This window comes from Microtus oregoni, unplaced genomic scaffold (genome assembly GCF_018167655.1).
Source record: "Microtus oregoni isolate MIOR12 unplaced genomic scaffold, Mior012 000002F_ref0000024, whole genome shotgun sequence".
Classification (NCBI taxonomy): Eukaryota; Metazoa; Chordata; class Mammalia; order Rodentia; family Cricetidae; genus Microtus; species Microtus oregoni.
The window spans coordinates 11,092,187-11,109,462 of record NW_024543061.1 but is presented as its reverse complement, the minus strand read 5'-3'; the positions used below and the strand labels follow the sequence as shown (position 1 = coordinate 11,109,462).

At 37.1% G+C, this 17,276-nt stretch overlaps 2 gene segments (V, D, J or C); both read left to right on the top strand.

Moving 5' to 3' along the window:
* Nucleotides 1-270: 270 nt before the first annotated feature.
* On the top strand, nt 271-1,523 carry LOC121433468. The segment is given in 2 exon segments: nt 271-319; nt 1,159-1,523. Coding segments are annotated over 2 exon segments (414 nt in total).
* Nucleotides 1,524-10,394: 8,871 nt separating this feature from the next.
* Nucleotides 10,395-10,969, top strand: LOC121438818. The segment is given in 2 exon segments: nt 10,395-10,458; nt 10,641-10,969. Coding segments are annotated over 2 exon segments (378 nt in total).
* Nucleotides 10,970-17,276: the final 6,307 nt, after the last annotated feature.

Sequence of the window (17,276 nt, the reverse complement as noted above, 5' to 3'; positions counted from 1 at the left end):
TTTAAACCAAAGCTGTTATTAGAGTGCCTAATTGATTTATGTTTGAGTGCTGTCAGATGATAGAATTCAGTGATTGTTCACACTCCTCATGATGTTATTTTTCCCTGTTGATTGACACCAGCTACTCACACACACAGCCCTTGCATTTCCTCATGTATTTGCTGACTGCTTTGCATGGGCTTCTCACGCTCAACCCAACCTTCTAGAATTTATAAACTAAGTAAGCCCTTTGAGTGAGAACTGAGATACAGCAGAGACAGAGGAAGCAAGATGGTGTCACAAATTCAGGTTATCATGTTCCTGCTTCTCTGGGTGTCTGGTGAGAAATTCACAAGTATTATCATCTTCTTAGAGTCACTTCTTTATATATAAGAAATTTAAAATGTGTGCTATGACAGAATATGTCTTAATATTCTGACAATATGACATTAAAAGGATATTAAATGACAAATTTCAACTAGTACTATATCTTGTTTTTTTCATATTATGTATCATCATTGTGTATTGTTTTTTTAAAAAAAAACAAAAACAAGTTTCCTCCTCCTCCCAGCCTCCCATTTCCCTCCCCCTTCTCCCACCCTTCTCCCCCTCCTCCCACCCTTCTCCCCCTCTTCCCACCCTTCTCCCCCTCTTCCCACCCTTCTCCCCCTCCTCCCACCCTTCTCCCCCTCCCCCCACTCCTCTCCCCCTCCCTCTCCAGTCCAAAGAGCAGTCAGGGTTCCCTGCCCTGTGGTAAGTCCTAGGTCCTCCCCTTTCTGTCCATTCCTAGGAAGGTGAACATCCAAACTGGCTAGTCTCCCACAAAGCCAGCACATTACGTAGGTTCAAATCCCCGTGCCCTTGTCCTTGGCTTCTCATAGCAATACTGACGAATATCTTGCATATCATCATAGAACCTTCATCTGGTGATGGATGGAGATAGAGACAGAGACCCACACTGGAGCACTGGACTGAGCTCCCAAGGTCCCAATGAGGTGCAGAAGGAGGGAGAACATGAGCAAAGAAGTCAGGACCATGAGGGGTGCACCCACCCACTGAGACAGTGGAGCTGATCTATTGGGAGCTCACCAAGGCCAGCTGGACTGTGACTGAAAAAGCACGGGATAAAACTGGACTCTCTGAGCATGGTGAACAATCATTGTGTATTGTTGATTGCAGGTGCCAGTGCTGATATCGTGATGACCCAGTCTCCATCCTCACTGGCTCTGTCAGCAGGGGAGAAGGTCACCATCAGCTGCAAGTCTAGTCAGAGTCTTTTAGATGGTAACACTAACTACTTGGCTTGGTACCAGCAGAAACCAGGGCAGACTCCTAAACTACTGATCTACTATACATCCAATTGTTACACTGGGGTTCCTGATCATTTCACAGGCAGTGGATCTAGGACAGATTTCACCCTCACCATCAACAGTGTCCAGGCTGAAGACATGGCATATTACTACTGTATGCAGCATTATGATCTTCCTCCCACAGTGCTTCAGACTCCAACAAAAACCTCTCTGAGATTCTTAACAGATGCCTAAACCACACAGCCCTGGACCTACACACTTCCCCCTGAGGCCCAAGGCTGGTGTGTTCAAACAGTAATTTAAAAGTTTGAAGAGCCCAGTATAACATGAAGGGACCAATGTTTATTATGTCATTAGGAATGAAAACAACTTTAAAAGAAAGTGTTGCAAAAACTCCATGCTATCTTTGTATTCAGCAAACTCTGCTGCTTGAATAGGAGGGATTTATCTTTTACATTTCTGGACTTTCAGTGTCAAAAACAAGATGCTATGGGCAGAAACAATGATGATGGTAAAGGTTTTGAAATGTAGGAAAAATGTTTTTCCTCTTTTAATGGACACTTTGGTGATATTTTATTGTTTTATACTAGTCTACATTTCTTTTTCCCCCTTTCCATAAATTATTTTATTTTTATTACATGTTAGTTAATCAAGTAGTCTTTTCTATGTCTATGCGAGTGTGCATTTGTCTGTGTATATGTGTGAGACTGTCTCTAGGTACATATTTGACATGGTATATTTGTGGAGGTCAGAGGACACTTGGCCATGATTGTGTCTTAGTCCTTTTTGTTTGGGGATCAAAGTCAAGTTTGACATCAGGTTTGGTGGCAAGTGTCTTTGCCATCCAATGCATCTTGCTGCCCCTTAAAATCTTTATTTAAAATTAATTCAAAAAAGTTGCTTCTTTGTCTTTTAGCTTATTTATTTAAATGTCCTTTTCTTATTTTACATATCTATCCCAGTTCTGACTTCCTCTCTTCCTCTTGCTACCCCAACAATCCTCCTATTCTACCTACCACCCATTCCTCAGAGAAGGTAAGGCTTTACATTGGGAACCAACATAGGTTGACACAACACTTTGAGGCAGGACCGGGCCTTCTCCCTGTATTTAGGCTGAGGAAGACATCCCTTAAAAAAGAATGGGCTCCATAAAGATAGTTCAAGCACTAGTTATAAATCCTCATTCCACAGCCAGTGTCTCTACAGTCTGCCCAAGACACAAAAAGGTCATCAACATTAGAAGGACCTAGTTTGGTACTACGCAAGTTTCCCTGCCATCAGTCCAGAGTCAATGAGCTCCCACTAGCTCAGGTTAGCTGTTTTTGTGGGTATGCCCATTATGGTTGTAACCCCTTTACTAATATTATTGTTTCTCTCTCTTTGACTGGTCTCTGGAAACTCGGCCTAGTACTTAGCTGTGAATATTACTAAGAAGTACTGCTTCTGTTTGTTGCTGGATGAAGGTTCTGTGATGACAATAGTCATTAATCTGATTGCAGGGGAAGACCAGTTTAGGCACCCTCTCCACTCTTGTTTAGGGTTTTAGCTTGGGTCATACTTATGGATTCCTGAAAATTTCTCTGGTTCCAGGTTTCATTCTACCCAAAAATGGTTCCCACAATTGAAATATGTCTTTCTTTGCAGTCCCTCTCTGTCCTTCTCTTATCTTAACCAACCCATCCCCTCATGCTCTCCTTATGCCTTCCATTCTTACTCCCCACCCCACCCCTAGACTTCTCTTTACCCCTGCCCCATGCTCCCAATTGAGCTTCACTCAATCTCTTGAATTATAATGATACTATGTGAGGATGCCATTGTCTGAGACATTTCTATCTGTCAAATACATGGAAACAGAAATGTTCAACTTGCCCTCACATTGTCAGTACCTCCAGTTCAGGTGCCATAGAGAAGGGAAATGCTAATTATGAAAGAACAGCAAGTCCAGGAAATCTGAGGCTTTTTAAAAACTGTAGTCCTTTGTGGAATTGATAGTATGGTGAGTTTCCAAAGCGACACACAGTCCACCATACTTGTCTTGTCTTCCATAGATTTCATATTAGAGACATTTATGGAATGTCTGTCATTCTGTCCACAGACCAAGCTAGGGCTCCTATGTTCATTGACAGGAACTATGGATTCTGAGGATATGTTTTTGGTTACGGGGTAATGGTTTCCTCTATTTGTGAAGACTTTATGTTGACTCAGTATTGGATTTGGAGTGAGAAGATGGAGAGATCTGCCTTATTCTCACTGATACTTATTCATCACAAGTTTACATTTCTAGTCTCATAATTCATCCTATTCTCACAGGTCATTACCTCTTTGCTCCTGATGACGTTTAGATTAAAGCGTCTTAGTGTAGCCAACTTCCCCTTCTTATCTGAACACACAACACATACTTTTTTCTCAATCTTATTAAATCCAATTATTTTCTCTTGTTGAGAAGTATCTATTCAAATGCAAAATATGTTGTTGTTATAAGATACAAAAATTAATTTAGGTTAAAGTTATGGATCAGTGGATAAGAGTTCTTCCTGGTCTTACACTGGACATAGGTTGAGTTCCCAGGATCCACATGACAGTTCACAGCCATCTGCCAAAATAATTCCAAGGGACATGATGACCTCTTTTGGAATTCAAGTACAAAAACCACAAATGTGGTATATGCAGAAAATAACACATATACATATAGAATAAATATAAAAATAACTTTCTTAAAATTTAATTCAGAGGGATCACAGTGCTTCTATAGAAGCATTCTTTAGAGCAAGCAGAATAATTGCATTGCAATCCTTACCTGGTGTTTAAGAATAAGAGAAAGTGATTTCAAAAGGCCAGCTAAAAACACCAGCTGGGTACACTACTGAGAATGTTCTAGAGAATTCTTTGCTAATTCTAACGGCCATAGGATGACACAAGAGCAGATGCCCCTTGAGCACCAAGTCAAGTTTTATCTTAGCTGATTTGCATATTGAGACTTTAGCTATGGTGCAGATTGTGCAGAGCATCTTTAAAGGCCGTTTGTCAGTGCATAAGAAGCAGTCTCTAGTGCAGCTCTCAGAGACTGGGTCAAGTGTTCTCCTGGTTTGGGTACTGCTGCTCTGGGTTCTAAGTGAGAAGCTGTAGTGCTGGGAGCAATCACTGTGGCTATTTAGTATTTCATGACTAAATATTCTGATTATTGAAATTAAAGCATTTAAATAGTGTTAGGTTTCCATTTTATTTCATGGCTTCACAGAATGTAGCTCATGACGGCTGTTATAAATTCCACATACATGCGGGTTTTACATTTCAATGCCTTCAGTAAATCTGTGACAGCAAGGTGTGTTTAGCATTTTAGGTTGCACAGGGAACATTGTTCTGACCCAGTCTCCAAGTTTGATGCCTGTATCTCTAGAGAAGAGAGCCACTGTTTCTTATAGAGTCAGAAAGAGTGTCACTGAATATTGCATTAGTTATATCAACTGAAACCAATGGAGAACCCAGGACAGCCTCCCAAGCTCCTCATCACTTTTGCATCTGATCTAGCATCTGGGATCCCTGCTAGGTTCAGTGCCAGTGGGTCTGAGACAGACAGACTTCACCCGCACCCTTCATCTTGTGGAAGTTGATGATACTGTAACCTATTTCTGTCAACAGGGTAATGAATTTCCTCACACAGATCTCCAGGGATAAACAAAAACTTCCTTGGAGTTGCTGCTCACTAAAGTTTAGGATCTGAGCTATGTCTTTTCACTGCACATCTTGACCATGTTATTTTAGAAATCTTGTTTTTTAAAAAGAAGAACCTGTGAAACAGATTTTTAAAGAAAATATGTGTGTGATTGTCTCACCATGTGTGCCTTACAAATTTTCAATTTGCTTCCTTAATTAAGATCTTCATGACACTATTTTCAAAGTGCAATTTTTGTTCAATAGATTGACTAGATAATCATTTAATATATACAGGAACCTTTCATCAGTCACTTAAAATAAGAGCCTTGAATATTGAAGATTGTTAGTTGTCTTCAAGATATAAGTGGACATCCTCACCCAAAGCTACATTTCCCCATGTATTAGCTTGAAATTTCAAAATCCTCTTCAGAAGACCACACAAAACAAGCCTCCTACAGCTGATTTAATGCCTAGTTTCTGATCTGATTCTCTGTGTCCATCATAAAAGCTTAGACTAATTAGTTGTTTTTTCTACTTGTCCAATACAACATCTTTTTTGCTATAACATCTTCCACAATATGGCCACAAACTCTTGTTACCTTTTTTCACTTTTTGGTATCTTCTTAGGTGGGGGAGTACAAAGCTTCAATACATACCTTGAGCTGACCTGGAAATAATTATCTAGCACACAGTGACCCTGAATCTGCAATCCAGCAGGCTCTTAACCCTAACTGCTAAATCCCATGACAGCACACCCAGCTCCTTTTCATATTCTAGTTGTTCTTCCATTACAGGTGCATAAAATCCAGAGGCCCAGTAGTGCAAGCCATGACCATGGAAGCTTTACTTCATAGAAACTCTCCACTTCTTCATGAACTGTCTTTGGTTTCTGTCATTACCGTGTGGAGTGAGGTAGTTCAATAAAACTCTCCTTAGTATCACTTTCTGATACACATCTTTGTGTTTTTCAAGTTTATGATCCTAGTTCAGGACAGTGAAACTGTACTTTAGGACTTTCCTCATGGTGTACAAGAAGTTATCAAAAATTCAGTGACTCATCACCTATAATCTGAGCACAAAATGTCTGGGTCATATCCTCAGGCTCAACAGGTTATAGTCAAGGTAAGGTCAAGGCTGAATTTTTATCCAGGCACTCAAAAACATCTCATGATAAGACCGGTATAGTCCTTTTTTATTTATACATACTGAGCCACAGGGAAAAAGTTAACACACTTATGTGATTCCCATTTTCATTATAGTTCAATAAATTTCTTTTCACATATTCTCTTTTTACTAATCATTCATCTGTTGATAGATACTGGGTTGATTTAAATTCTGACTATTGTGATTAGTGCAGCAATAAACATGTGTGTTGAAACATATCTCTTTTAAGCTGATTTACATTTGTTCTGGAAAATTCAAAGTACAGGAGCAGTTCAATAATATGGTGATTTAATGTTACCACGATAAGCCTCTATACTGAAGTTCACAGTATCTGTTCCAGTTTTCAGTCCCTCCAACACTATATACTGCTTGCTCTTTCTTTCGGCTATGTATTTCCATTATTTAATTGTCTCTTTTATGATTTCCTTTTAATTCACCATTAAAATGAAGTGATTTTATGTTTTTGGTTTGGTTTCTATCTCACTGACAAAAATGAGAAGAATCCACAAGCCACAAAATCATGTAGAAGACACTGACCAACTTCAGAAGAACCCTGGATTGTGATACTTGGAACTTCCTTTACCTTCAGTCATATCTATTTGTTTAGAGGAGCTTGGATAATGCTTATTATTCTGCTCCATGTTTCTGTTTTTCTTTTTTTTTATTGAGTTTTTGAGGTCTACATTTTTCTCTGCTACTCTCTCCTCCTCTTCAGCCCTCCCCCATGGTCTCTATGCTCCAAATTTACTTAGGGGATCTTGTCTTTTTTCACTTCCCATGTAGATTAGATGGATGTATGTCTCTCTTAGTGTCCTCATTGTTGGCTTCATTCTCTGGGATTGTGATTTGCAGGCTAGTTTCTTTGTTTTATGTTTTAAAACTACTTATGATGAGTACACATGATATTTGTCTTTCTGTGTTTGGGTTACCTCACTCAATACATGTTTTCTAGATCCATCCATTTGCCTGCAAATTTCAAGGTTTCTTTATTTTTTTCTGCTGTGTATTACTCCATTGTGTTATAAGAAAAATATGGTACAATGGAGTGCTCCATATTTCTTTACCGAGGATGGTGGAATGAAAGCACAATTAAGGTTTTGCCTAGGTGAAGCCTTTCTTCTCATGGTATATAAAACTCAACTGTAATATGTTGGTCCGTTGTTTTTCCTCTCATACAATTTCAGCCCATTTTTCTATGATATTATAAAGTAAAGTAACATGCAATAGCATTTACTAAGTAGGGAGATTTACACTTTAGGCTATTGCACTATAGGAAGAGATTGCATGAATTTTACATCATAATAAATGACAACATCCTCATTGTTCCCATTATATGTTGATTTTTTAGGATAAAATATGTCTTCCCTGGACCTTCATTCACAGTGGTGTCCATGAAATAGGGTGCTGTGTTCTATGACCATCAGAATTTTTAGCTCCAAAGCTTCAAACCAACTAATCTGTGTTGTTTTCAGTCAGCAGGTTTGGATTTAGGTCACGTTTATTACAGCTCAAGGAATCTAATGCACCATGGTGGGAACTAGATTTGTGGGGAAATGCAGTAACAAAGTACTGTCAGACTTTTTCTATCACACAAAAAAGAACATGAGAATTTTGTTCTTTTAGACTCCATGCTTACCTCTTACATACTATAAAAACACATAATAATTGTAAGTTTCAATCTCCATGCGTCCAATCTGAATTAGCAGCAGTAAATGATATGAAAGCACAATCTGAGCTCACTGCAGCTGTCACAAAGCAAATAAAAAGGCTTAGCAAAGAAGGAGGGCACATGACAACTTGTTGAACACTGACTGGAGAAATTACTCATCTGTCACGTTCTTGAACTTCAGATTTGGAACTTCTTTAATTGATGTGCTGTTTTCCTCTCAATTATGATGGCATGCTAGCAGTTGGAAAGGGAGATTTGAATGTACTTATCAGAAATAACTTAACATTTTATACATGAATATTGTGTTTTAAAATTATAGCATTGATGCGCAATAAAAGAGAAATGCCTGTTACGTAAAAGGATATTTCATTTAATGATATCCTTGATTGCATGTTAAAACGCTAACATCAGATAACTACTTCATTTGGAATATCATATGACAAGAGATGCCTTGTAACCACTTGATTAATAACATATCTGTGTTATTAATAATCTGTGCATAGATTAGACTGACCTAGAACTTGTACCCTAGCCCAGCCTCAAATGAATAATCCTTCTGTTTCTTTCTCTGCAGTTTCTCTTTAGTGAAAGAGTGGCTTTGGAAATGGGAGATAGTGAACCAATTTTTATCAAGATCTCTCTCTCTCTGCCTTTCCTCTTTTGCCTCTCCAACCTTGTTTTCTTTTATTGCATGTTTTCTTTCTCCCATTGTTGTGATTTTGTGAGCATATTTTATCTTTTCTTCAAGACTGTCATCTGAGATATCTCTCCTAAGGTTCTGAAAAAGCTACCTGATTTGAATATGTCTTGAATTTTAACCAAAGCAGCTATTAGAATATCTAGGAGATTTTGGTTGGAGAGCTGCTAGCCATTCTCAGTTATTGATCTCTCATGTTTTCTTTGATGGTATATCTAACTATTGATTGACACCAGCCATTTTTCCAAAACTGCCCCAGTATCTGCTTTTGTATTTGTTGTCTTTTTGACTATGTCCTTTTCCTTAAAGAAGCGTCTCAGTTTCTGCATGTCCCACTTATTAATTGCTGCTCTCAGGGACTGTACTACTGTTTTTATATTTGGGAAGTGATCTCCTGTTCTAATGCATTCAAAGTTACTTCCCTCCTTCTCTTATATGATTTTTTTAGTGTGGCTGGATTTATGTTGAGGTCTTTGATCCATTTGAGTTTTGTGCATGGTGATAAATATGGATCCATTTGCATTCTTCTACATGTTGACATGCTGCTATGTTAGCATCATTGTTGATGTTTTCTTTTTTCCATTTTATAGTTTTAGCTTCTTTGTCAAAAATCAGGCAATCTTTGTTATGCAGATATATTTGGGTCTTTGATTCAACTTCATTGATCCACCTGTGTCTATTTATACTAATAACAAGCTGTTTTCATCACTGTAGCTTTATACTAGAGTTTGAAGTCAGATATGGTGATTCTGCCAGAGCTTCCTTTATTGTACAGGATTTTATTGGCTATCCTGGGTTTTTGTTTCAGTATATAAAATTTAGTATTGTTATTTCAAGATCTGTGAATAAATTATTCTGAGATTTTGATGGAGATTGTATTGAATCTGTAGATTGCTTGTGGTAGGATTGCCATTTGTATTGTTTATCCTACCTATCCAAGAGCATGGAAGATCTTTCCATTATCTGATATTCTTTTCAGTTTCATTCTTCAAAGACTTAACCTTCTTGTCATGCCAGTGATTAAAGTTCTTTAAGGTACCCCGGATATTTTAAGTTGTTTTGGATATTGTAAAGGATGATATATCTCAGATTTATTTTCTGCCCATTTATCATCTGTATATAGGAGGGTTACTGATTTTTTTTTTAGTTAATCTTGTATCCTGTCTCATTTCTGAAGTAATGAATTGGCTGTGTGGAGCTGATTCTCTATGGAGAGATATTTTATTCCGCCTAGGCAAAGGGGGGGGGGGTAGGGAAGGCCTTGGTCCTCTCGCAATGAGTTGATGAGACAGACGTAGTTGATTTCCCAGAGTAGTTTTTACCTTCATGGAGGAGCAAATGGGGTTTGGGGGAGCACATGAGAGGAGGGAGGGGAACAGGGATTGGTATGTAAAAATGAGAAATAAGTTTGTTTTTTAACAAAATGAGTGGATCTGCTGGTAGGAGATGAGCAAATTTAGCCCCAATACTCTCTTTCTCTTTCACGTTGTTTTCCTCTTCTCCTCCCTCCACCCTTCCTTTATTTCATTGCATGCTTTCTTACCCTTAATTTTTTTTTTTTGGTTAATTTTTGAACATATCTTTTCATTTCCATCGTACTAATTATCTGAGAAAACTTTGCTAACATCGCTGCATAATCAACATGGATTAAATATTATATATGTCTTGGACCTTACCACACAGTTGTTGTCAGAGCACCTTATAGATTTCTGATTGAGAGCAGTAAACTGATATTTATCAGTGATTGCAAACACTGTCCATGATGGTATTTTTGATTGCTGACACCTGCCATTCACACACATGGCTCAGATATTTCATTGTGCATTTACTGACTGCTTTGCATAGGCCCCTGCAGCCCAGCCCAGTTAGTCAGAATTTAAAAACCAGGCTTTTTGGTGAGAACTGAGAGTTACATCAGATAGGTAGTGGGAGCAAGATGGAGTCACTGACCCAGGTCCTCATGTCCCTGCTCCTTTGGGTTTCAGGTGAGAAATTTTAAAGTATAATAATCTTTTTGAGTCACTTCTTTTATATAAGAAATTTACAATGTGTATAAGTTATACACCCTGGAATATGCCATTATAGGAGTACTAAATGACAAATCTCAACTGTTACTATATTCTGTACTTGCATATTGTGAATCTTCATTGCATATTCCTGTTTGCAGGTAACTATGCAGATATTGTGATGACCCAGTCTCCATCCTCCCTGGCTGTGTCAGCAGGAGAGAAGGTAACCATCAGCTGCAAGTCCAGTCAGAGTCTTCTAAACAGCGGTAACCAGAAGAATCACTTGGCCTGGTACCAGCAGAAACCAGGCCAGTCTCCCAAACGTCTGATCTACTATGCATCCACTCGTGATACTGGGGTCCCTGATCGCTTCACAGGCAGTGGATCTGGGACAGATTTCACTCTCACCATCAGCAGTGTCCAGTCTGAAGACCTGGCAGATTACTACTGTCTTCAGGCTATCAGTTATCCTCTCACAGTGTTTTAGCCTCCAACAAAAACCTCCACTGTGAGTCTCACCAGATGTCTGTATCATAAACATCCCTGAATCCGCACACTTCCCCCTTCTGTCTGAGAGTTTGTTTGACTGAAACACTGATCAAAATGTTTGCAGAGCTTAGAAAAGAATAATAGGTTCAACTTCTTTTATGTCTTTTAGTATGAAAAATCTTCATAGAAAAATGCAAAGGAGAACAGTTTTAGCTTTCTGTTCCTTCTATAACATAAAACCAAAATCTCTTTTAATTGACTATGAGAGATTTATCTTTTTTTATGTCTGGAGTCCTGATATTAATCATAAGACTCTTCTGTTTGAAGTGATGAGAAGGACAAACTGTATTTCAGTTTGAAAGCCCTAAGAAAGAGTGGTACCTGCTTTTTGTGGATTCCAGATTCTTTTCTTACTTCCTTACATACCTATCTATTTCTTCTGTTTTCTCCTTTACTTCTATTACATTTTATGTGACTAAGTACATGTGTTTGTCCATGTGATTATGCATTTGTGTTTCTGTGTATAGGTGTGTGCATGTTTCTAGGTGCACATGTGACTTGGCATAGTTGTTGATGTCAGAGGACAATTTCGACTTGATTGAATCTGTCATTTAGATTCTGGCAATCAAACTCAGGATTTACATAAGATTTGGTGGCTGACAAGTGTCTTGGAATGGGGGCCATGTTGATACTCCTGAAAATGTTTTATTGATCTTAATTCATTGTACACAATTTTCTTAATTTTTTTACAGTATATCATATATTTTGATCATATGTACTAACCTTCTCTATTTCTCCTTCTACTTCCTGCTTTCTTTTCTTCTCCAGTATATATACTACTTTTAATTCTCTGTATCTTATACATATACATATACCCATGCCCCCCACATAGCCACACAGCATCAAATATATGTACATTATTAAAATACTATTTACTCAGAAAAAAGAAAGGTCATCTCAATAATAAGAGCACAGACAATATGATAATGTCATTAGAGGGATAGATAAATAATAATTATTAGAAAAAGGATATTAGTATATGTAATAATATAAGCCAGAAACTCCAATATAATTGAGTAGTAGGGGGAAAGGAAAACAAATAAAAATTTAAAACACAATTAAACCCTAACAAAATGACATTTATAAAATGAACATTTATTAATAATCTTATGAGACCCCAATTCTGAAAAAATAATACACATATTTTTAGATTAGATTGAAATGCTATGTCAAGCTATCTGTTTTTTTAAGAAACACCATCTAACTGGGAAAAATATACACATGTTCCAGGTCAAGTGATGGAAGCAAATCTACCAAGAGAATGGGGCCCAAAACCAAGTTGGCAGAGTTCTGTTGACATTCATTACATTAGAATCTGAACAATGCTGAATCATACTGATCAAGAAATTCATAAAGGAAATGAGTCACCAAAAGTACACAACAGCTTCAAATACATATACATCAAATTTTGGGACTCCAATTTTTAAAAAAAATAAAGCTGGATGGATGCTTGGAGGGCCTATTGGTCAGAGGTTGCAGTCTACCATGGCCTGTCAGAACTCTCCAACCATAGAACAATAGAGTATCCCTCTCCTAATACCCCTGCCCCAGGAAAGGACACCCTGTTCTCTACTTGAATTTATATGGAAACTATCTCTAGGACTGGAAGCCTGACCTATCTCGAGTATGACTCTTGAGACACTTTCCCGGAGAAGCTTCCCACCTGTTATCCAAATAGTAATTAGACATTGTGCTATGAAATTTTGATGGAACTTTGCTTCCACAGATAATAACTAAGACATGTACTAGAAACTTTATGATAGCATCCTGCTGTTTAATAAAAATTATGTGATGCCTCAGCCACTGTTCCCATCCTTTATGTTTCCACTCACTCTGGAATGAAGTTGAACTGCTTCACTGAAACACGCCCTGAAGGCTATTTACATTGCATTCACAGGATATCTAAAGCTTTGTGTTACCACTTTTACCTCCTTGTCCTAGTGGACTGGTGGCCAACAGACTCACAGATACAATGAACACAGAAGGTCAGAATTTCCTGATTAAAATAGAAATGGGTAATTTCAGCACGGTGCTCTTTTCTTTAGATACAATCTGAAAACAAAGAAAATTAAGAATTGAGCTATAAGAAAAATGAATGGTCACCATTACATCTAAAATATATTTCATCTATCATGTATACACATTTATTAAAAATGATTTTTGGAGACTTCCTAGTAGCCTCTTGAATAAACATTAATTTATTGAATGAATAAATAAGGGAGAAAAACAAATATTTTTATAATCAAATACAAATGACAGCAGAGTTTCCTAGAGTCTTTAGGAATTAGCTATGTGCTACTGAGAGAAATGTTTGTGACTTTGAATTCCTATATTCAAAAACAAGAAAGACCTCAAGTAAATAACTTAATTCAGAGAGATCTCCTATAAACACACAATGATGAGCCTCAAGGGGTAAGGAAATGATCAAATCAAACTCAGAGGCAGTCGATGTTAGAAGGTAAAAAATATTATAGCAGAAATTAAGGAAATAAGGATCAAATAAACAGTACATAAAAGTATTCAATGAGTTTGTTTTTTGAATAAATAGATGTGCAATAGCATGAAAACTAAACTTAAGAAAAAGAAAGGTATCTAAATTAATAAAATCAGAGTTAGGAGACAGAGCCTGCAACAGATTCCGGTGAAATTATGATGTTCACTAAAAGTGTTTATGAATCTTATACTTCTCCCCAAAACTGGAAAAGTTAGAAGAAAATGGTATATTTCTAAAAGCAAGTGTTCTAAAGTTAAATAAAATGTATATCAAAAAATTCAGCAGAACCAGAGCAAGTAACACTATTAAAGAGGCAATGTCTATGAAAAGAACTCAAGAGAAACCTTGGTAAAATGAAAAGCATCTATAATATTACAAAAAGCTGGAAGCTGAAACAGATATTCTTAAACATAAAAATGCTAAGTTAAGATGGCAGAAAATAATCAATTTGAGAGCTGAAATCAACAAAATATAAACAAAGAAAACAATACAAAGAATCAATGAGACAAAGAGTTGGTTCATCGAGAAAATCAACAAAAGAAACAAACCTTTACCCAAACTAACCAAAAGGCAGAGAGCGAATATCCAAATTAACAAAAACAGAGATGAAAAGGGGGGCATAACAACAGACACAGAGGAAATACAGAGAATCATCAGGTCATATTTTGAAAACCTGTACTCTATAAAATTGGAAAGCATAAAGGAAATGCACAACTTTCTGAATAACTATCACTTACCAAAATTAAAACAAGACGAGATAAGCAAATTAAACAGACCTATATCTGCTGAAGAAATAGAAATAGTCATCAAAAGTCTCACAACCAAAAAAAAAAGCCCAAGACCAGATGGTTTCAGCTTAGAATTCCACAAGACTTTCAAAGAAGAACTAATACCAATCAAATTATTACACACAATAGAAACAGAAGGAACATTGCCAAACTCTTTTTATGAGGCTAAAATTACCCTGATATCCAAACCACAGAAAGACATTACTAAGAAAGAGAATTACAGACCAATCTCACTCATGAACATTGATGCAAAAATACTAACTAAAATACTGGTAAATCTAATCCAAGAACACATCAGAACCATAATTCACCATGATCAAGTCAGCCTCATCCCAGAGATGTAGGGGTGGATCAACATACAGAAATCTGTCAACGTAGTCCACCACATAAACAAGCTGAAAAATAAAAACCACATGATCATTTCATTAGATGGCGAAAAAGCTTTCAACAAAATACAACATCCTTTCATGATAAAGGTCTTGGAGAGAGCATGGTTACAAGGAACATACCTAAATATAATAAAGGCAATATACAGCAAGCCAACAGCCATAATCAAACTAAATGGAGTGAAAATCCCAGCCATTCCACTGAAATCAGGAATAAGACAAGATTGTCCGCTCTCTCCATATCTAGTCAATATAGTTCTTGAGGTCCTAGCTAGAGCAATAAGACAACAAAAGGAGATCAAGGGGATAAAAATCAGAAAAGAAGAAGTCAAACTCTCACTGTTTGCTGACGATATGATTGTTTACATAAGCAATCCCAAAAATTCTACCAAGGAACTTCTACAACTCATAAACACTTTCAGTAATGTAGCAGGATACAAGATTAACTAAAAAAATCAGTAACCCTCCTGTGCACAGATGATAAAAGGGCTGGAGAAAAATTCAGAGAAACATTACTTTTTTATCACATGTACTCACTCATAAGTGGTTTTTAAACATAAAGCAAAGAAAACCAGCCTACAAACCACAATCCCAGAGAATTTAGACAACAATGAGGACACTACAAGAGACTTACATAGATCTAATCTACATGGGAATTAGAAAAAGATAAGATCTCCTGAGTAAATTTGGAACATGGGGGCTTCTGGGGGGGGGTGGAAGAGAGGAGGCTCCGGAGAGGCAGGGAGGTTAGCAGAGAAAAATGTAGAGCTACATAAAAAAATCAATAAAAAAAGAAAATGAAAGAAATCAAGAAGAGATGATTTCTATTTCAAAAAAAGGAAGAAGAAATTTCAGGAATTAGTCAGCATATTGTCTTATGTTGCTTACTTTTTGATATTTTAGATGGTATTTTAGAAGAATCTACAAAAGGAATGATTTCAAACATTGGTACCTGAATGTGCTTACAGCAAATGTTGACAAGAATCTATCAAATTTAGTTATATATGGGCAGTTATATACTGCTAATTTCCACCTAAATGGTGCACATAATGTGTCACACACCATTTTAGTATTTTATGTACTTAAAGAAATGCAGTTCATAAGCAAAACAATGAAGTAAATACTATTTTAATTTCATTTTACATGAAGAGTGGAAAAGTGAAGGGAGTTAGTTGTCAATTGCATAGCTAATACATGGTATGTTATGTTTCACTTGAGCTAGACAATCTGCTTCTAGAGTACATAATTGATGTGGGATCTGTATATTTTGAATACCACTGGTTAATAAAGAATCTGTTTTGGCCACTGGTTTAGGAGAACAGAGCTAGGTGGGGAAAACTAAACTAAATGCTGGGAGAAAGTAGGTGGAGTCAGTTAGAAGCCATGTAGCCAGCAGAACACAGATGCTGGAACTTCAAATGGGAAGCCACATCCTCGTGGAGATTAAAGGAGATGGGTTAATTTAAGATATGAGTTATGCAAAAATAGAAATATGCTTAAGCTATTGGCCAAACAGTATTGAAAAAAATCTAGAGCTAATGGGTAAAGCAGTGTTTTAATTAATGTGCTTTCTGTGTGATTATTTTGGTTCTGGGTGGTCAGGATGAACAAGAGGCTCTCTGCAACTTCTCTTAATAAAGGTACCAAGCCACATGGCTAAACATAAATAAGAATTATGGGTTGATTTAAGTTGTAAGAGGTAGTTAGTAATAAGTATGAGATAATAGGCAAACAGTTTATAGTTAATGTCAGACTCTGTGTGTTTCTTTGGTTACTGAACAGCTCTGGGAACAGGTGGGATAGAAGCTTCTGTCTATAGTAGGTTTTCAGGTCTCCTGTGCATCTATCCAATCCACTGGGATCCTCTCCCTCTCTTGAAGCCAACTCTGTCATTATAGATGCAGAATCCTTTTGCAGAAAGATCCAAATTGTTTCTAGATTGCATGCTTAGGGGACAGTGTGTTGACACCAGGGCTAGAATACATTGTGTCAAGAAACAGGATTTTCTTCCTAATATCAGCATAAATTACCAGATGCTGATTGTGTGCCTCGTGCAGATGTGGCTGGTCATAGTTCAGAACCTAGAACCTACACTTAAATTTTTTGGCACTTTCATATATATATATATATATATATATATATATATATATATATATTAGTGTTTTGAGCATTTCACATCTCTCACCTTCATTCTTCCCTTCCGTTTTCTTGGGGAATCCTCTCCTAATTTGTTGTTTTTTCTTTTGTGTTCTGAGATAATTACCAATGCTTAATGAATAAAGTTTACTTCCCTGAATACAACTACACCACTTCAGAAAATGACCCCCTTCCTTTCTCTGCACCTGTTAGTTTTTCATATACTTTCTTGAAAGGTAAGAGCACACGTTCTCTTTCTACTCAGTATGATGAATGGTGATGAGTCATTCCTTGTGCAAGTAACCATAGTGTCCGTTGGCTCATCAATGCACTAGCCACATTATGCCCAGAAGATACTGCCTTGCAGCATTCCCCCACTGTTTCTGGTTCTTATTTCTCTTATGTCTCAATTATGGTCCCTGAACCATTTAGGACTGACCA